At 44.7% G+C, this 21,332-nt stretch overlaps 1 protein-coding gene across 1 annotated transcript; it reads left to right on the plus strand.

Moving 5' to 3' along the window:
- The first annotated feature begins 1,545 nt into the window (after positions 1–1,545).
- LOC120928872 (ecto-ADP-ribosyltransferase 5-like) lies at positions 1,546–20,045 on the plus strand. Its single transcript, XM_040339933.1, has 4 exons — positions 1,546–1,625; positions 5,208–5,895; positions 12,336–12,368; positions 19,646–20,045. Exons 1-4 carry the CDS (start codon positions 1,560–1,562, stop codon positions 19,711–19,713), a joined length of 855 nt encoding a protein of 284 aa, XP_040195867.1. The 5' UTR covers positions 1,546–1,559; the 3' UTR covers positions 19,714–20,045.
- Positions 20,046–21,332: the final 1,287 nt, after the last annotated feature.

Consider the following 21,332-nt stretch of genomic DNA (forward strand, 5'->3'; position numbering starts at 1 on the left):
AGGGACATTACATGATACCCCCATTCTGATGGGTTCCTTTACACTGTATGCACTCATGGTCATCTAGGTATTTTCTTTCACCTTATTTCTTTTCACTTACCTTCACCTACATATGGGTTATTTCTTACATCAGAAGTTCTCACTTCACATCAGAAGCACCCATCACATCATAGGTGCCTCTTCACATCAGAAGCCCCCCCCCATCTCATCTCATCAGAAGCTCTGTCTTCACATCAGAGCCTGTCTCACATCAGAGCCCCACTTACATATCCGAGTACCTCCCTACAGAAGGGCCCCATCAGAGCCCCGTACCACCTTACATCAGAGCCCCCCTTGCATTAGGTTGATTTGAATCCTCAGTCTGTGAAGTGATCTACGAAAATACCACTGACCCTAGCTAAAAATAATCTTGTAGTGGGCCGCAGGTGGCCTGTGGGCAGTACTTTGGAGACCCCTGATCTACAGAACTGTTACTTGTAACTTAACCACTACCCGACGGCCGTACGACTTTATACGGCCACGGGGTGGTTCTGAATCTCTAACAGGCCGTAAAAACACGGCCTGCGCGCGCATCTAGTGGCGCGGGCGCGCGTCCGACGGCGGCGTGCGCGTGCTCGCCGCATCTCTGAGATGCCGATGCGAGTGCCTGGCGGCCGTGATGTCCGCCAGGCACTCGGGAACGGCGGCTACAGGGACAAGACGTGGAGCTCTGTGTGTAAACACAGAGATCCATGTCCTGTCAGGGGAGAGAGGAGACTGATCTGTGTCCCTTGTACATAGGGACATAGATCGGTCACCTCCCCCAGTCACCCCCCCTCCACCTACAGTTAGAACACTATGCAGGGTACACATTTAACCCCTTCTTCACCCCCTAGTGTTAACCCCTTCAATGCCAGTCACATTTATACAGTAATTAGTGCATATTTATAGCACTGATCGCTGTATAAATGTGAATGGCGCCAAAAATGTGTCAAAAGTGTCCGATGTCTCCGCCATAATGTCGCAGTCATGAAAAAAATGCTGATCGTCGCCATTAGTAATAAAAAAAAATAATAAAAAATAATAATAATTCTGTCCCCTATTTTGTAAGCGCAATAACTTTTGCGCAAACCAGACGCTTCTTGTGTTTTTTTTAATTTAATTTTTTCCCAAAAATATGTCGAATACGTATCGCCTAGACTGAGAAAAAAAATGTTTTTTAAAAAAAATTTGGCTATTTTTTTATAGCAACAAGTAAAAAATATTTTTTTTTTTTTAAATTGTCGCTCTATTTTTGTTTATAGCGCAAAAAATAAAAACCGCAGAGGCGATCAAATACCACCAAAAGAAAGCTCTATTTGTGGGGAAAAAAAAGAAGGCAATTTTGTTTGGGAGCCACGTCGCACGACCGCGCAATTGTCAGTTAAAGTGACGCAGTGCCACAAGCTGAAATTTCACCTGGTGAGGAAGGGGTATATGTGCCCAGTAAGGAAGTGGTTAAGGAGACAAATCCAACTATTAATGTAGAATAATAATATATAACTTATTTTTTTTTTTTTGTTCCTGCAGATTATTGCATAATGAGATTCCCTGCGGGTATACTGTTTACTCTCTGGCTAATATTTGGGATTCAGCGGACACAAGCGGTATGAAGACTGAAGTAATAGGTCATCAAATACTTAAAAGTGTAATTTACCATAATTGCTTGTGATTAAGCAGTTCGTTTTCTGATAAAAAATGTATGCAAGATATATTTATCCTATATCTTTTTTTACAAGCCTTATTGTAAATTTAGAGCTGATATACAGTAAATGACCTTCTAGCTCTGTCTCTTTGGCTGTTTTATACGGGCAAAAGTTAAGACCGTGTTACACCAAACAAAAGGTGTTCTTATGCCGAGTACGCACGGTACTCACGGTTCCGACAACAAATGTTCGATGTGAGCTTGTTGTCGGAAAATCCAACCGTGTGTATGCTCCATCGGACATTTGCTGTCGGAATTTCCGTCAACAAAAATTTGAGAGCTGGTTCTCAATTTTTCTGACCGTGTGTACACAATTCAACACACAAAAATCCTACGTATGCTCGGAATCAATTCGACGCATGCTCGGAATCACTGAACTTCATTTTTCTCGGCTCGTTGTAGTGTTGTATGTCACCGCGTTCTTGACGCTCGGAATTTCCGACAACATTTGTGTGACCGTGTGTATGCAACACAAGTTTGAGCGAACATCCGTCGGAAAAAAATCCACGGTTTTGTTGTCGGAATGTCCGATCGTGTGTACGCGGCAAAAGACATTGGTCCAGATTCTCAAAGGGCTTACGACGGCGCAACGCAATGTGCGCCGTCGTAAGTCCTAATCTGGGCCGTCGTATCTATGCGACTGATTCTTAGAATCAGTTACGCATAGATAACCATTAGAACCACCAAGGCTCTTACGCTGTCGGATCTTAAATTAAATTTTTTTTTCGCCGCTAGGTGTCGTCTCCGTCGTTTTCCCGATCGAGTATGCAAATTAGCAAAATAAGCAAATTCCTGAACGTACGCGTGGTCGACGCAGTGAAGATACAACGTTTACGTTAGATTTGCGACGCGTAAAGTTGCCCCTGCTATATATGGGGCAACCGATGTTAAGTATGGCCGTTGTTCCCGCGTCGAAATTTAAAAATTTACGCCGTTTGCGTAAGTCGTCCGTGAATGGGGCTGGACACCATTTACGTTCACGTCGAAACCAATGACGTCCTTGCGACGTCATTTAGTGCAATGCACGTCGGGAAATTTTAGGGACGGCGCATGCGCAGTACGTTCTGCGCGGGAACGCGCCTAATTTAAATGATCCACGCCCCCTACCCGGATCATTTGAATTAGGCGGGCTTGCGCCGGGGGATTTACGCTACGCCACCGCAACTTTACAGGCAAGTGCTTTGTGAATCAAGCACTTGCCCGTAAAACTTGCGGCGGCGTAACGTAAATGAGATACGTTACGCCGCCACAGAGATGCGGCGATCTACGAGAATCTGCCCCTTACAGTGCATTTTCTTTATAAAGCAATCACAGCATGTGTAGAGAAACTGCCCCCTGCCAGCATACTGTAGCGATGTACTCCTTTTCTATTTGTGGAAGCAGAGGTCTCTCCGCAGAGGTTGGGCACACCACCTGTTAAGCCAGGCCTATAGTTCTGCAATCAGCAAAAGGAATGCTCTCTACTGATTGGAGAGCTCTAGCTCTTCTTTGCAGCATGCTGGAAGGGGGAAAGTCTTTTTACCCTAAAGAAAACCAACTGCAAGGCTTCAGCTACCTTGTTTTGGTGCACCTGGCATGTAGTTAGCGGATTTAAAGTAAATGTTCAGTTGGGCTTTAAAATTATTGTAACTGAGCAAGGAACAGTGGCACCTGAAGTGAAGGGGAGGAGCCAATGTGTGAATTTCAGCTTGAGTAACTGAGCTCAGCAACCAACAGGGGAGCCTGAAAAATGCACAAAGGAGCAAAGGGCTGAATTCCCTTCCTGCATTTGAAAATACAAACTACTAATATGCACTATTGCAGATTTACACGACTTATAAAGAAAATAAATTAAAGCATTATTATTAGATTCAGACCATAAGTAAGGAAACAAAGTATGTACAAAAACAGTATATTGCCTTTAATAAGGAAGGGTGACACAAGACTGGCAGCCTAAAGCCTTGTACACACAATCGGATTTTCCAACAACAAATGTGCGGTGGAAGGGTTTTGTAGGATAATCCAATCGTTTGTACGCTCCATCGGACAATTGTCGGAATTTCCAACAACAAATGTTTTATAGCATGCTTTCAAATTTTCCGACAACAAATGTGTCTTGTCGGATTATCCAAACTCTGACACAAAAAAGTACAAACACTCATGCTCTGAGCCAATGCTAACCAAAAGGACAACATTAGCAGAAGTTGCCCAAAGGGTGGCGCTAAGGAGCTGAAAAAAACACATAGGGCCAGATCCACAAAGAAGTTACGCTGGCGTATCTATTGATACGCCGCGTAACTTCTAGGTTGCTCCGGCGTATCTTTGTTTTGTATCCACAAAACAAGATACGCCTGAAGCTGGGCTAGATCCGACTGGCGCACGTCTTAGTACGCCGTCGGATCTAAGGTGCATATTTCCGCTGGCTGCTAGGTGGCGCTTCCGTCGATTTCCGCGTAGAGTATGCAAATTAGCTAGATACGCCAATCCACAAAACGTACGTCCGCCCGGCTTTTTTTTTTTACGTTGTTTCCGTAAGGCTTTTTTCGGCATATAGTTACGACTGCTATATGAGGCGTACGCAATGCTAAGTATGGACGTCGGGCCAGCGTCGAATTCAAAAAATACGTCATTTACGTGGGGTCAAGTAAAATTAACATAAAACACGCCCACATCTTTATCATTTGAATTCCGCGCCCTTACACCGGCAGATTTACGCTACACGCCACCGTACCTTTAGAGGCAAGTGTTTTGTGAATACAGCACTTGCCTCTCAAAGTTGCGGCGGCATAGCGTTACTACGATACGATACGCTACGCCTGCCTAAAATTACGATGCGCTACGTGGATCTGGCCCATAGTTGTGTATGTTGGCTAAAAAAGTTCTACCGTCTGTATGCATACCAAGTTCACGGCCAACGCCCCTGCACAAAATTCCATGGATTTGTCCGATGGAAATCCGAGAGTGTGTACGAGGCTTAAAGGTCAGTGCTGGCACTGACGGGCTTCAGACTTGTGTTGGTTGCATCAGTTTGAGATGCTTCTGAAATCTTCGGACCTGCATTTGACCTGCTTGCATCCCTATAGACTTGTATGGGAAGCAGAAAAAGACAGTTGATGCAGAACCTTATATCTCCCACACCGATATGTAAAAACAGAAGCCAATTAGTCATCAGGTTATTGGGCAATGGGAGGGAAGCTAAAAACATGGGAAAAACTTACAGAGATATAAGAAGAACATACAAATTCCATGCGGGTAACATTCCTGGTAGAAACCCAGGAACCCAGAACATCACTGTTAACCCACCATTCCGTCTACTAATGTGCCATGATGAAGTTTGAATAGTCTCCCGTATTTGTGGAGGTTCTTCATCGGTACTTTGATTACTTTCTGTAGTCCAAAAAACATTCTGGTGGGTCAACTGACTTCTGACTATTATGACCTAAAATTCTGCATGTACATTTATGACCCTAGTATGACCATAACGGAGTTTTTCTGATCACTGTAGGATTTCACTCTGAATATGAATGACAAGGCGTTTGATGATCAGTACGAAAATTGCACAGAAGAGATGGAAAGTAGAATAAATTCCCTACTTGCTGAAGAAAAACAAGCTGACCCAGAATTTAATAGCACTTGGGATGCAGCGGAAAAGAAATGGAACACCGAGAAGCCAAGTGTACCGAGTGGCTTTCGGGATGAGTACGGCATTGCCATCATGGCTTATTCCAACAAAACCAGCCAGCTTTATTCTAGATTCAACATCGCAGTGAGAAATTATAGTGGCAAGGGCACCTTCCATTACCATTCTCTGCATTTCTTGATGACACGCGCTGTAGTGCTCCTCAGGTCAAGCTGTCGGTGGTCGCCATGGTCGGTATACAGAGGGATAACAGGCATACATTTTGAACCTGAAAAAATTGGGGGAGAAATCCGATTTGGCCAGTTTTCCTCTTCATCCACCAGCCAGAAAGTAGCGGAGGACTTTGGAGGTGACACGTTCTTCACCTTCACCAGCTGCTTCGGTGCCAAGATCAAAAAATATTCCTATTTTCCAGAGCAAGAGGAGGTTCTGATACCAGTAGACGAGGTTTTCGAAGTGACCAACTTTACAAAGCAGGAAGGTAAAAACAGATTTGTCCTGAAAACGACAAAAAGAAGATGTCACTACTACAATTGTGACTACCTAAACAAAGGTTAGTAAACTTTACTTGTTTGACAGTGTGCCTGGGCTTCCACGTGAACAAAAAAAAGGCATGAGGGTCCAAACATGGGCAATTCAAATTAAACATGTTAAAAAAACATTTGAGTTACATTGCTACATAGGTTGAAAAAAAAAAACACAAATCCATTGAGTTCAACCAACAGGAAAATTAGTAAGTAAATTGTAAACCTTGAACCATAAACCCACAGTTGATCTAGAGCAGTGGTCACCAACCTTTGGGACCTCACACACCACTAAACTAAAAATTGTGAATCCCGCAGATCACTGACATGAATTATTCATGCCTTATACTGTACACACAATGGTCTGACTCTCTGCCCCCCCCCCACTCTGCATCATACTGCTGCCTTTTACTCAGACTCATCATGGGCTCTCTCCTCCTTATCCAGCCATGTGCTCAAGCTCCATGCTCCCTCCCACAATCTGTTGTCAGCAATGGGGTAGATTCAGGTAGCAATTGCGTCTGCGTAACCATAGTTACGCAGCGCAATTGCTTACTTGCCCCGGCGTAACGAGTTCTCCTGATTCAGAGAGCTTGTTACGCCCACTACAGCCTAAGATATGCGTGGCATAAGGCTCTTATGCCCTCATATCTTAGGCTGCATTCTTACGTTGGCCGCTAGGTGGCGTTCCCGTTGTGGTCAGCGTATAGTATGCAAATTGCATACTAACGCCGATTCACAACGTTACGCGAGCCCTGCGTACGCAGTTTACGTCGTTTGTGTACGTTGGGTTTCGCGTAAGGCTGCACATGCTAAAAGCAGGGGCAGCCAATGCTAAGGATACCCGTCTTTCCCGCGTCGCGAGGTTTGAAATTTACGTAGTTTGCGTAAGTGAATCGTGAATGGCGCTGGACGCCATTCACGTTCACTTTGAAGCAAATGACGTCCTTGCGACGTCATTTACCGCAATGCACGTCGGGAAAGTTTCCCGACGGAGCATGCGCTCTACGCTCGGCGCGGGAACGCGCCTAATTTAAATGATTCCCGCCCCCTACGGGATCATTTACATTAGGCGCCCTTACGCAGGGCATTTTTGAAGAGCGCCCACGCAAATTACGTGGCTACTGCTTCATGAATGAAGCGTAGCGCAAATAATTTGCGTAGGCGCAGGGTAAAAAGGGTACACTGCGCCTCCGTAAGGAGCGCGCAGCTGTACCTGAATCTACCCCACTGCAATTGGAAGTCTCCTCCTCCTTCACCTTCCACTCTCTGCACTACTGTCAGGAAGGGCATGTCAGTAGACAAACTTTCTAAACAAAGGGCCAGTTTACTGTCCTTCAGACTTCAGGAGGGCCGAACTTTGGCCATTGAAAGTAGAAAAGGTTCCGAAGTCAGTGGGGAAAAAAACAAACAATTCCCCAACGATGGTGTCAGTGGGGGGGAATCGTGCCACATCGATGGTGTCAGTGGGAGGGAATGTGTCAGTGGGGGTAATTATGCCCCATTGATTGTATCAGGGGATGGAACATTGCCCCAAGGGCCAGATAAAAACAAGCAGAGAGCCGCATGTGGCCCCAGGGCCGCAGTTTGGAGACCACTGCTCTAGATGGACCTCTGTGTCTCTTTACAGGCTAATTCATGTTCCCTCTCATACACGTAGGCATTTGGCTAAAACGTATGTGCATGCGCGAATGCATATCGATGGGCATATATGTGCACATCAGTGTGCTCACATGCACATCAGCATGCTCATGTGCACAGCTGACAAAAGTTGGCGCCAAGTGGGCCATTTACTGGGTCAGTGCTCTGGTTTAGTACTGCTTTGAGCCCCCTGTGACTCTGTATCCTTATCCCAATTGCTGACCCGGCTTGCCTGACCACTCTCTAAACTCAGCCTGCATCGACCCCGGCTTGTCCTTGACCTCAGCTTCTGTCTGCTCCTTTGGCCACTCTTCCACCGATTGGCTCCTGATCCAGCTTGTACCGAGACCACACTCCTACCGTCTCCTCTGTACCTGATCCGTCCTGCCAGTGTATGACCTGGCTTACCTGACTCTGCTTCCTGACATATCCTGTTGTCCTACAGTCTGTTACCAGTGCATGCCTCACCTGCCCACTGTCGCCAGTGCCAGCCTGCTTCAGTCTGCCATCCACCAGCTGTCTACCAGCCTGCCTGCTTCTCTGAAGACTAATGATGCCTGGCGTGAATACCCGCTCTGCTACTTGCAAAATGTACAGGCACTTGTGCCACTCTGCACTCCTCTGATTTCTGTTCACACTACCAGGTGCCCCGAGTCAGTGGAGTAAGAGAGGCCTTCCTCATCATTTCAGGCTCTGCTTCCAGGTATGTTATAACTACTCCCGGCATCTCCCTCTGAGTTCACAGCAGCCGTAACTACAGAGGAGGCATCGGGTATCAATGTGTGCTGACAGTATTGACTGTCAGTGCACACTGAGAAAAACACTGGAAACATTGGGCGGTATACAACCGCCACAATGTTGATTTGTGGCAGAATCCCTGGGGACCACCAACATTTTCTTGTTAACCATCAGTGGTCCACGGACCACTGGTTGGTGACCGCTGATCTAGAGGAAAGAAAAATTCTTATACATTATGGTCCAATTTGCTCCAATCGTGGGAAAAGAATCCTTCGTAATTCCTGAAAAATGCAATCTTAGATCCCTTTTTCAGGCTTCAATTGCATTAGATCTAGGTCATCCAGAAAGCTTGCATCTAGTAAATTCAGTTAGCCAATAAAGGGTATAACTTACAGGGTATGTTCACTTTTTCATGAAAAAGGAAAACGTGAACTAAATCCTCTCCTGGCAAACCCTCTGGACCCCAGTGCACCTAGCGGCCACGATTCCCCTTGCTACAAGTGCAGCATGACCATGTAACTGCGCTGACCAATGAGAAGCACTTTTTTATTTTGGAACACCTTGCTGGAAAAATAATGTGCTTCTCATTGGTCAGTGTGGTCACATAGCTTGCCATTGCTTGATCATGAATGCTTACCATTGTGAGCATTATGATTTAAACTCATTGAGGGGCTGTGTATTTCGGTATGGACCATTACAATAGCAGAACGAGATATCATGGCAGCAATGTGCAACTGGGAACAGAGGGGGCCGGGGTATTTGAAGTTAGTTAATCTTTTCATTTTTCATGAACAGTTGAAATTACCTTTCAAACTCCAAACTTTCTGCATTATTCAAATGCTCACTATCACGTACCTGGTGACAACTGAATTTGTTGTGGAGGCCTCTCTTGCACCTCCTGCCCAACCCTCCTGAAGGTAGAGACAGAAAGTGAGGGCATGGAGTGGCACGAGTGCCGGGGTAGCTGGCTGGTGAAGTCTGCACTTAGATCAGGGGTGCCTAACCTTTTGAAGAGCAAGGGCCACTTAAGCAACTTGGTAACCAGTCGAGGGCCACAATGAGCGGAGCGGGCAGATGACAGGTCACGACTACTCTATAGGCCCTTCAATCCATCCAGATGAAAGGTTATGAATTCCCTTCTGTTTTTCAGATTGGAGGTAGGCGGGCGTAAATGGACATTTGTCGCTCTATAGAAGTGAATTGAGGCTCCCATTTGTTTGGGCTGATCGTGTGAAAAGGGCCCAAGACTGCTTTCACACTGATGTGCTGCGGTTTACCCACACCTGTGCACCTGTGTCTATCCTTCGGGTTAGCTGAACTTTGCCATAGACTCCACCTGTGGCAAAAGCCAGCGCTGTAGAGGAAGCATCGGCTTATGGAATTCTGCTAAGCAGCCGCTTTGTTCCTTCACCACCAGATTCATTCACAACCCTGATTCTGTGGTATGGCGGGTCGGCAACCTGCGATCTGGGCTTGCCAACCCACCATTCCAGAGCAGGAGGGCTCCGCGGGCCACATCAGAGGGCTCCGCGGGCCACATGTGGCCCCCGGGCCACTGGTTGGCTACCCCTGACTTAGATGGATGAAGCTGGGGGGTGCAGACATAGGAACAGGATGCTGAAGCAGCTTGGCACCAGAGCAGGAGATGGTAGCAGAGCCGGCATGCAGGCAGCGACCACAAATCCACAAAACTATGGACATCCTCTTGACTGTAATAATGGATATGTATGAAAAGCTTTAGGTGTCCATCAAAAAATAAATAACAAATATCATATTCCTTGGGAAAATCAAAACATATATAAAAAAAGAAGAGAAAAATCTATTAAAACAATTACCAGTCAACTTGACACATGGACAACGAGACGCATTGCGGATTATTGGCCTTTTCTTCCCAAGGAGTTTTATCGTTTTTTGAGGGACACCTAAAGCTCCTTACGCAATGTTGTATCCAAACTTTCTGCACACTCTAAAGTTCTAACAATCCAGAATAAGTCCAGTTACCGTTAACTAATAAAAGCACAGATGTTATTTCATTTTCAAGTATTTTGACTGCAAAGGTCAACTCCAAAAAATATTACATGGGTTATTTTTCGTTAAAATACCATGAGCTTCGGGTTGGTGATAACTCTTAGGCCTCGTACACACGGACGGACTGTCCGATGAAAACGGTCCGCCGGACTGTTTTCATCGGACATGTCCGCTGCCGGATTTTGGTCTGATGGTTGTACACACCATCAAACCAAAATCCCCGCGTACAGGATACGCGGTGATGTGGCCGCGCCGTCGCCGCGACGATGACGCGGCGACGTACGCGACCCTGGAAGGTCAATGGTTCCACGCATGCGTCGAATCACTTCCACGCATGTGTCGAATCACTTCCACGCATGCGAGGGCTTTCGGCCGAGCAGACATGTCCGGTAAGTCGTACAGATGACCGAACATGTCCGACGGACAGGCTTCCAGCGGACATGTTTCTTAGCATGCTAAGAAACATTTGTCCGCTGGAAACCTGTCCGATCCGCCGGAAAATTGTCCAGTCGGACGTACAGACGACCGAACATGTCCGCTGAAACTGGTCTGCGGACCAGTTTCAGCAGACATGTTCGGTCGTGTGTACGAGGCCTTAGTCTTGATTGGAGTAGGACCAAGAACCATTTCAGATGGTGTTTAAAAATATTTAAAAGATACGCCATTGTTTCATAATAAAGTTAGGCTTACAGTAGAAAAAAAATACATTTAATGGCTGAATTCGATTTGTTACCTGAATTTGTCTTGTTTGTGAGTTGATCATTTTAATATAAATTTATCAGATTAAAAAATTGAGTTAATATATTTCATCCATCATGACTTGAGATACTTCAATGTTTCATTAAAAAATCAGGCTTACATTAGGTAATTTAAAGAAAAAGAAAGAAAATTGCAAACCTAAATTATTTTTATTATCTGAATTTATTTATTTTTTAAGCTGATAATTTTAGGAGACATTTATCAGATAAAAAAAAATAAAAATTAAAGAACGAATCTGTCATAAATACTTTAATATTTCATTAGAAAACTAAGCTTACAGAAGGTAATTACAAAAAAAGAAAATTCCACACGTAAATTATATATATTTATTACCTGAAATTGCTTTATTTTTGAGTTGATAATTTTAGGAGAAATTTATCAGATAAAAAAAAAAAACAATCGAGTTAAACTAATACACACGATCGGTTAAACCGATGAGAATGGTCTGATGGACCGTTTTCATCGGTCAAAACCAATCGTGTGTGGGCGCCATCGGTTATTTAACCATCGGTTAAAAAAAAGCCAACTTGTTTTAAATTTAACCGATGGATTCCTAACCGATAGGACAAAACCGATCGCTAGTAGGCACGACCATCGGTTAAACATCCATGCATGCTCAGAATCAAGTCGACGCATGCTTGGAAGCATTGAACTTCTTTTTTTTTCAGCACGTCGTTGTGTTTTACGTGACCGCATTCTGACACGATCGGTTTTTTAACCGATGGTGTGTAGGCGTGACGGACCATCAGTCAGCTTCATCGGTTAACCGATGAAAACGGTCCATCGGTCCGTTCTCATCGGATGGACTGATCGTGTGTACGCGGCATAACTCTCCATCAAACATTGAGCTATTAGCCTTCCATTTAAAACATTCAATAAATCCATGCCCAATCAATAATCAGAGAATTACCTTTTACCCCGTCACTTTTTGTTTCCTGTCTTCAAAAAGTGGATGAAGCTTTGGGCCCCATCAAGAAATAAATAATAATGACCTTTGTATGTGTTAGGTATGGAGCCGCCCCCATACACCAAATTACTTGATTAAACATATGGGGGTGCCTGCTGGGAAAATATTTTTTACTCTAGTACAGGCACAGCCATACTTCATGAAAAATGTAAAAGAATTTCCGAAATGTCCATAAGCTCATATCATCACTGTAATAATTATCACTCCTGAGTAAAATTTATAAACAAAAATATTTCTGATTAGTTAATGATATTGCTCACTATGCTGGTCATATTCCCTGTTGGGAGCTTCAGTGTTCTTGTTGTGATGTGACATTTCTGGTCATTATTTTTACAGGAGGAAAATCCACTACATGTGTGACCAGCAAAGGTAAGCATGAAACCCTCTCTTAAATGAATCATGGATACTAATATTTATGATATCAAGAAAGATAGAATTATTTTATATGTGTTTCTTAATAGAAAACCCAAAATATCAAAGAGAACATATCCCCATTCTTCTTAGTTCCTAAGTATTCCTACCTTATGGAGGTTCATGTTGGAGGGTTTAATATCCCAGTGGTGGGTGAAACCAGAAAGGTAGAGAGAAGGTCAGAAACAAATAGCTAGATTCAGTAGATACATCGTCGTAACTCTGAATCTACGCCGTCGTAAATTTAAGCGTATTCTGGAAACCAGATACGCTTAAATTAGGCTAAGATACGAGCGGCGTAAGTCTCCTACGCCGTTGTATCTTAGGGTGCATATTTACGCTGGCCGCTAGGTGGCGCTTCCGTTGATTCCGGCGCATTTTTTTCACGTCGTTTACGTAAGGCTTTTTCCGGGCGTAAAGTTAGTCGAACAAATAGCTGGCCTAGCCAATGTTAAGTATGGCCGTCGTTTCCGCGTCTAAATTTGAAAATTTTACGTCGTTTGCGTAAGTCGTCCGTGAATGGGGCTGGACGTAATTTACGTCCACGTCGAAACAAATACGTCCTTGCGGCATACTTTGGAGCAATGCACGCTGGGATATGTCCACGGACGGCGCATGCGCCGTTCGTTAAAAACTTCAATCACGTCAGGTCACCAGTCATTAACATAAAACACGCCCCCCTGTTCCACATTTGAATTAGGCGCGCTTAGGCCGGCCCATTTACGCTACGCCGCTGTAACTTAGGAGGCAAGTGCTTTGTGAATATAGCACTTGCCTCTCTGACTTACGGCGGCGTATCGTATATGCGATATGCTACGCCGCCTCATAGTTATGCCAGTCTTTCTGAATCTGGCTAAAAGTATTTTTCTACCTTAGGAACGGTCATGTTGGAGGGTGTGATATACCAGTGGAGCAGTAATCGTAAAAGTAGGGGAGAAGGTCAGAAGTAGAGTAGTAAGTGTAATCAAAGCATTTTCTACCTTATGTAGGGTCATGTTGGGCTGTGATATCCTGGTGGTAAGTGTAATCACAAAGGTAGAGAGAATGTCAAAAGCAGAGTACTGTCTACCTTGTGGAGGGTCATGTTGGAGGGTGTGATAATGCAGTGGAGCAGTAGACAAAAAAGTAGGGAGAAGTTCAAAAGTAGAGTATTTTCTACCTTATGGGGGGTCATGTTGGAGAGTGCGATATCCCAGTGGTGGGTGTAATCAGAAATGTACAGAGAAGGTAAGAAGCAGACTATTGTCTACCTTGTGGAGGATCATATTAAAGGGTGTGCTACCCGGAGATGAGTGCATTCAGAAAGGTATAGAGGAGGTCAGAAGTAGAGTATTTTCTGTTTCATGGAGGGTTATGTTCGAGGGTGTGATATCCCGGTTGTGAGTGTAATCCAAAAGGTAGAGAGAATTTTCTACCTTTTGGATGGTTATGTTGTAGATTTGATATTCTAATGTTGGATGTAATCAGAAAGGTGAACAGAAGGTCAGGATCAGATTATTTCCTATCTCATGGAGGGTCATGTTGGAGGTTATGATATTCCAGTGGTGAGTGTAATGAGGAAGGTATAGAGAAGGACAGCAGAAGAGTATTTTCTATCTTATGGAGGGTCATGTTGGAAGCTGTGATATCCCATTGTTGGATGTGTGGCACCACTCCCAAAGGAGCCGCTGATAATAACTGGATTTTCCACAACAGTACAGAGGCTGCCAGTCAACCAAGCACCAGTCCAAACACTCCAGCTAAAATTAATTTGTCTAGCATTTGCCTTTTTTTAGGTTTAGTGCTTTAGGAACCTTAATAGAAGTGGAGATCAGGGTACGGGATGCTTCAAAACACTCAACACTTAGTGATCAAAGGACAATCATTTTCTTGAGCAATAGTGGGTGTTGAACAGTTTAACCACTTCCCGACCGCCGCATGTAGATATACGTCGGCAGAATGGCACGTACAGGCACATTGGCGTACATGCGGCAGTCGGATTCCCGCGGGGAGCATTTCGGGACGACGGCGCGGCTATTCGTTTATAGCCGCTCCATCGCGATCGCTCCCCGGAGCTGAAGAACGGGGAGAGCCGTATGTAAACACGGCTTCCCCGTGGCGGCTGCATCGATCGAGTGATCCCTTTTATAGGGAGACTCGATCGATGACGTCAGTCCTACAGCCACACCCCCCTACAGTTGTAAACACACACTAGGTGAACCCTAACTCCTACAGCGCCCCCTGTGGTTAACTCCCAAACTGCAACTGTAATTTTCACAATAAACAATGCAATTTAAATGCATTTTAGGAACGGTCATGTTGGAGGGTGTGATATACCAGTGGAGCAGTAATCGTAAAAGTAGGGGAGAAGGTCAGAAGTAGAGTAGTAAGTGTAATCAAAGCATTTTCTACCTTATGTAGGGTCATGTTGGGCTGTGATATCCTGGTGGTAAGTGTAATCACAAAGGTAGAGAGAATGTCAAAAGCAGAGTACTGTCTACCTTGTGGAGGGTCATGTTGGAGGGTGTGATAATGCAGTGGAGCAGTAGACAAAAAAGTAGGGAGAAGTTCAAAAGTAGAGTATTTTCTACCTTATGGGGGGTCATGTTGGAGAGTGCGATATCCCAGTGGTGGGTGTAATCAGAAATGTACAGAGAAGGTAAGAAGCAGACTATTGTCTACCTTGTGGAGGATCATATTAAAGGGTGTGCTACCCGGAGATGAGTGCATTCAGAAAGGTATAGAGGAGGTCAGAAGTAGAGTATTTTCTGTTTCATGGAGGGTTATGTTCGAGGGTGTGATATCCCGGTTGTGAGTGTAATCCAAAAGGTAGAGAGAATTTTCTACCTTTTGGATGGTTATGTTGTAGATTTGATATTCTAATGTTGGATGTAATCAGAAAGGTGAACAGAAGGTCAGGATCAGATTATTTCCTATCTCATGGAGGGTCATGTTGGAGGTTATGATATTCCAGTGGTGAGTGTAATGAGGAAGGTATAGAGAAGGACAGCAGAAGAGTATTTTCTATCTTATGGAGGGTCATGTTGGAAGCTGTGATATCCCATTGTTGGATGTGTGGCACCACTCCCAAAGGAGCCGCTGATAATAACTGGATTTTCCACAACAGTACAGAGGCTGCCAGTCAACCAAGCACCAGTCCAAACACTCCAGCTAAAATTAATTTGTCTAGCATTTGCCTTTTTTTAGGTTTAGTGCTTTAGGAACCTTAATAGAAGTGGAGATCAGGGTACGGGATGCTTCAAAACACTCAACACTTAGTGATCAAAGGACAATCATTTTCTTGAGCAATAGTGGGTGTTGAACAGTTTAACCACTTCCCGACCGCCGCATGTAGATATACGTCGGCAGAATGGCACGTACAGGCACATTGGCGTACATGCGGCAGTCGGATTCCCGCGGGGAGCATTTCGGGACGACGGCGCGGCTATTCGTTTATAGCCGCTCCATCGCGATCGCTCCCCGGAGCTGAAGAACGGGGAGAGCCGTATGTAAACACGGCTTCCCCGTGGCGGCTGCATCGATCGAGTGATCCCTTTTATAGGGAGACTCGATCGATGACGTCAGTCCTACAGCCACACCCCCCTACAGTTGTAAACACACACTAGGTGAACCCTAACTCCTACAGCGCCCCCTGTGGTTAACTCCCAAACTGCAACTGTAATTTTCACAATAAACAATGCAATTTAAATGCATTTTTTGCTGTGAAAATGACAATGGTCCCAAAAATGTGTCAAAATTGTCCGAAGTGTCCGCCATAATGTCGCAGTCACGAAAAAAATCATTGATCGCCGCCATTAGTAGTAAAAAAAAAAAAATAATAAAACTATCCCCTATTTTGTAGACGCTATAAATTTTGCGCAAACCAATCGATAAACGCTTATTGCGATTTTTTTTACCAAAAATAGGTAGAAGAATACGTATCGGCCTAGACTGAGGAAAAAAAAATTTCATATATGTTTTTGGGGGATATTTATTATAGCAAAAGGTAAAAAATATTGCATTTTTTTCTAAATTGTCGCTCTATTTTTGTTTAGAGCGCAAAAAATAAAAACCGCAGAGGTGATCAAATACCACCAAAAGAAAGCTCTATTTGTGGGGAAAAAAGGACGCCAATTTTGTTTGGGAGCCACGTCGCACGGCCGCGCAATTGTCAGTTAAAGCGACGCAGTGCCGAATTGTAAAAACCCCTTGGGTCATTTAGCAGCATATTGGTCCGGTCCTTAAGTGGTTAAGGACTCATAGCTGAAGACCATGGGGCAAGTCTTTTTGGCATCTGGTTACCTTGCGCTGATGCATAACTGCTGGTACCCAGTGCAGTTCCAGAACACTACACACTCACATGGCTTAGCTTAAAGGGGAGTTCCACCCACAATTTCCCTTTTTAAATATAAATACCCCTGTAATACACAAGCTTAATGTAGTCTAGTAAAGTTAGTCTGTAAACTAAGGTCCGTTTTGTTAGGTTGTTAGGGCATTTAGTTTGTTTATAATCTAGAAATAGACCGTGGCCATCTTAAGTGTGGGCATCATGAAGCCAGACTGTATGACTTCCTGGATTTCAGCCTTGCAGATCTCGCACATGCTCAGTGCTGCAACAACCGATGTAATAGGTTTCAGTCAGGTTTCCATAGCAACGGGAGGGTCAGAGGAAGTTGCCGTCCCTTCTCTATGCAAATAGGCCATTTGCAAGGACTACTGGGATACATGATGCCTATCCCAGAAACCCTTGCGAATAGCCTTGTGACTTAAAAGCCTAGGCTAATAAGGAGGAGGAAGTAATGAAGGACTACAAAATAAAGGCATTTACAAGCAACAAAATAAATAAAAATTGTCCATTCTGAACACTATGAGATTAGGGCATGCAGCACAGACAAACATAAAAAAATGGGTGGAACTCCACTTTAAGGTCATTACTCACAAGACCCCAGGACAGATGCCACCTTCCACCAGACTAGTGAGCAAGACCAGACCAGTTCCCTTGTGGCAAGGTTCTGCAATCAGCTTCTCCAAGGCCCTCAGCCCTGTCACCACTGAAGCCTCTAAAGCAGCTGTACACTCCATGAGATGCCTGAGGACACCAGCCGCTCTATCTCTAGAACCCTCCTGGGGAGAAGGAACTCTGCTCACCCGTGTCTCAGACTATTTATCACCATTCCAGCCCCCCTTTTGGACAATCCTGTCCAGGAATTGGCTGAAACCTAATATTCGGGTTGGTTGTTTTGACTCTTTCACCCTTAGCTCTGTAAGCTTCCTCAAGAGGCAGGGGGAAGCAATCAAACTCCCACACTGAGCAGACTAGGCCAAATAATTACTGCTTCGTTGTTTACAGAGGGAGCCAACAACTAAATTTTCCCTAACATCCTATGCTAGGAGGGTGCTTCAGATCTAATCAGAAAGGTAGAGAGATAGTCAGGAGCAGAGTATGTTTTACTATATGAAGGTCTCACATTAAGGCCCAGATTCACGTAGATCGGCGCAAAATTGTGCGGGCGTAACGTATCTCATTTACGTTACGCCGCCGCAAGTTTTTCAGGCAAGTGCTTTATTCACAAAGCACTTGCCTGTAAAGTTGCGGCAGCGCAGCCTAAATCACCCGGCGGAATTCAAATTAGACGGGTAGGGGGCGTGTATCATTTAAATGAAGCGCGTCCCCGGGCCGAACGAACTGCGCATGCGCCGTCCATAAAATATCCCAGTGTGCATTGCTCCAAATGACGTCGCAAGTACGTCATTGGTTTCGACGTGAACGTAAATGACGTCCAGCCCCATTCACGGACGACTTCCGCAAACGACGTAACTTTTTAAAATTTCGACGCGGGAACGACGGCCATACTTAACATTGGCTGCGCCTCATAGACCATGGGGCAACTTTACGCCGGGAAAAGCCTAACGTAAACGTCGTAACTTTACTGCGTCGGCCGCGCGTACATTCAGGAATTCGCGTACCTAGCTAATTTGCATACTCAACGCAGATTTCGCCGGAAGCGCCACCTAGAGGGCCAAAATAAAAAAATGCACTTAACCACTTAATGCCCGCCGCACGCCTATTTACGTCCACAGAATGGCACGTACAGGCAGATGGGCGTATATATACGTACTCGCCTTCTGGCGGGTGGGGGGTTCGATCTGGGATTCCAGCGGGGAGCGATCCGGGACGACGGCGCGGCTATTCGTTTATAGCCGCTCCGTCGCGATCGCTCCCCGGAGCTGAAGAACGGGGAGAGCCGTATGTAAACACGGCTTCCCCGTGCTTCACTGTGGCGGCGTATCGATCGAGTGATCCCTTTTATAGGGAGACTCGATCGATGACGTCAGTCCTACAGCCACACCCCCCTACAGTTGTAAACACACACTAGGTGAACCCTAACTCCTACAGCGCCCCCTGTGGTTAACTCCCAAACTGCAACTGTCATTTTCACAATAAACAATGCAATTTAAATGCATTTTTTGCTGTGAAAATGACAATGGTCCCAAAAATGTGTCAAAATTGTCCGAAGTGTCCGCCATAATGTCGCAGTCACGAAAAAAATCACTGATCGCCGCCAATAGTAGTAAAAAAAAAAAATAATAATAAAAATGCAATAAAACTATCCCCTATTTTGTAAACGCTATAAATTTTGCGCGAACCAATCGATAAACACTTATTGCGATTTTTTTTACCAAAAATAGGTAGAAGAATACGTATCGGCCTAAACTGAGGAAAAAAAAAATGTTTTATATATGTTTTTGGGGGATATTTATTATAGCAAAAAGTAAAAAATATTGCATTTTTTTCAAAATTGTCGCTCTATTTTTGTTTATAGCGCAAAAAATAAAAAAACGCAGAGGTGATCAAATACCACCAAAATAAAGCTCTATTTGTGGGGAAAAAAGGACGCCAATTTTGTTTGGGAGCCTCGTCGCACGACCGCGCAATTGTCTGTTAAAAAACCTGGCCTGGGCATTTAGCTGCCTAAAGGTCCGGGGCTTAAGTGGTTAAGATCCGACGGCGTAAAAGACTTACGCCTGTCGGATCTAATGGATATCTATGCGTAACTGATTCTAAGAATCAGTGGCATAGATACGACGGCTCAACGCAGAGACACGACGGCGTATCTGGAGATACGCCGTCGTATCTCGGTTGAGAATCTGGGCCTATGGGTCATGATCCTTCTATCCAATAATTAAGGATCTTTTCTCTGAATCAGTTTGTTATTGTTTAGTAAATATTTAACAAATCTCCATGTGTTTTCTAGGGACCCAGGTCGTTTCATCCCTGATGATGATGGCTCTTATGCTCTGCCAATGTATCCTCTTTAAATGAAAGGTCTCCAATGTGTGTTGAGGAGCTCGTAAACGGACTGACCATCTTGCTATTGGCTATAAACTGATTTTGGGGGCGTGACATATCTGTCATCCAGGAAATAAACTTTGTAATTCATCTGTTCATATGTGATAAAGTAGAACCTTACAAATTTGGACGGAGTGGGGAATGGTTACTTCAGTCAGGTTTTTATCTCTTTCCCTTTTACATCTGTCGTGGATATCAGCAATTCATTCCAGCAGCTTATTTTTACTGCAACTGAAGATTTATTGCAGCCTTTTATGTTGCGCTTGTTTCTGTGTGAACGTGTGAAAATTAAACTTTTGAATTTTTATTCAGTGTGATTCTTGTGACACCGGGACAGGAAAACCTCCTGTGGTTTCTGACAGTTTTCTCATCCTGGGTTATAACCGCAAAGTTGTATTTAATGCGGAACTTCAGTCATTCTTTCATCTCTCCATCTATTAAATCTTCCGCCCTTGTTGTTGTTTTAGCTTTGGATGGTAAAACATTTTTTTGTGCCAGTAAATACCTTATACAGCCCACTTCCCGTTTCTTGTCTGGTCATTAGCCTTATGACATCATGCACAGTTCTCTCTTTCACTCTCATGAGAGATTGCCAGGAAGGGAGGGGGGGGGGGTGAGTCAAAAAGTGTTATATTTATGTTATAATTTGATGTATGTATTACATCACTATTTTCTTGTTCATTAATGGGACAACCATGCATTTTAAAGCATATTTGAAGAGTGTATTATGTTCACCAGTGCCCATCAGCTCAGCCTCCCCAGTGCCCTTCAGCTCAGCCTCCCCAGTGCCCATCAATGCAGCCTCACCAGTGCCCAAGGCCGCCATCAGGAATTATGGGGCCCCTAACACAGCTTCAGGCATGGGCCATCCTGGAGCAGAGAACCGGGGGGGGGGTGCTGCCACCTGAAATTTAGAAGCGGGGGCTCCCGCGATTTGAGAAGTGGGGGGGGGGCCCTTTACAAAAAAAAAAGAAGTAAAGAAAAATATATATTAAAAAAGGGGGAGTAGCCATCCGGGGCCCTGGGGACCCCTGGGCCCTTTAATAAAAATAAATTTAAAAAAGAATATATATAAAAAATATATATTTTTAAAAGGGGGGTTGCAATCTGGGGCCCTTTAACCACTTAAGGACCAGCCCATGTACATATACGTCCACAATATGGCACGTACAGGCACATGGGCGTATGGGTACGTCCTCGCCTATTAGCGGGTGGGGGGTCCGATCGGGACCCCCCCCGCTACATGCGGAGGTCGGGTCCGCTCGGGGAGCGATCCGGGACCACGGCGCGGCTATTTGTTTATAGCCGCTCCGTCGCGATCGCTCCCCGGAGCTGAAGAACGAGGAGAGCCGTGTGTAAACACGGCTTCCCCGTCCTTCACTATGGCGGCGCATCGATCGCGTCATTCCCTTTATAGGGAAGACACGATCGATGACGTCATTCCTACAGCCACACCCCCAAACAGTTGTAAACACATACTAGGTGCACCCTAACTCCTACAGCGCCCCCTGTGGTTAACTCCCAAACTGCAACTGTCATTTTCACAATAAAGAATGCAATTTAAATGCATTTTTTGCTGTGAAAATGACAAT

The sequence above is a fragment of the Rana temporaria genome, chromosome 2, assembly GCF_905171775.1.
Source record: "Rana temporaria chromosome 2, aRanTem1.1, whole genome shotgun sequence".
In the NCBI taxonomy this organism is placed as follows: Eukaryota; Metazoa; Chordata; class Amphibia; order Anura; family Ranidae; genus Rana; species Rana temporaria.

Coding starts and splice junctions, on each gene's coding strand:
- LOC120928872 (XM_040339933.1), top strand. CDS start 1,560: ATGAGATTCCCTGCGGGTATACTGTTTACTCTCTGGCTAATATTTGGG. Junction 5,896..12,335: donor TTGTGACTACCTAAACAAAG/GTTAGTAAACTT, acceptor TTATTTTTACAG/GAGGAAAATCCACTACATGT. Junction 12,369..19,645: donor TACATGTGTGACCAGCAAAG/GTAAGCATGAAA, acceptor TGTGTTTTCTAG/GGACCCAGGTCGTTTCATCC.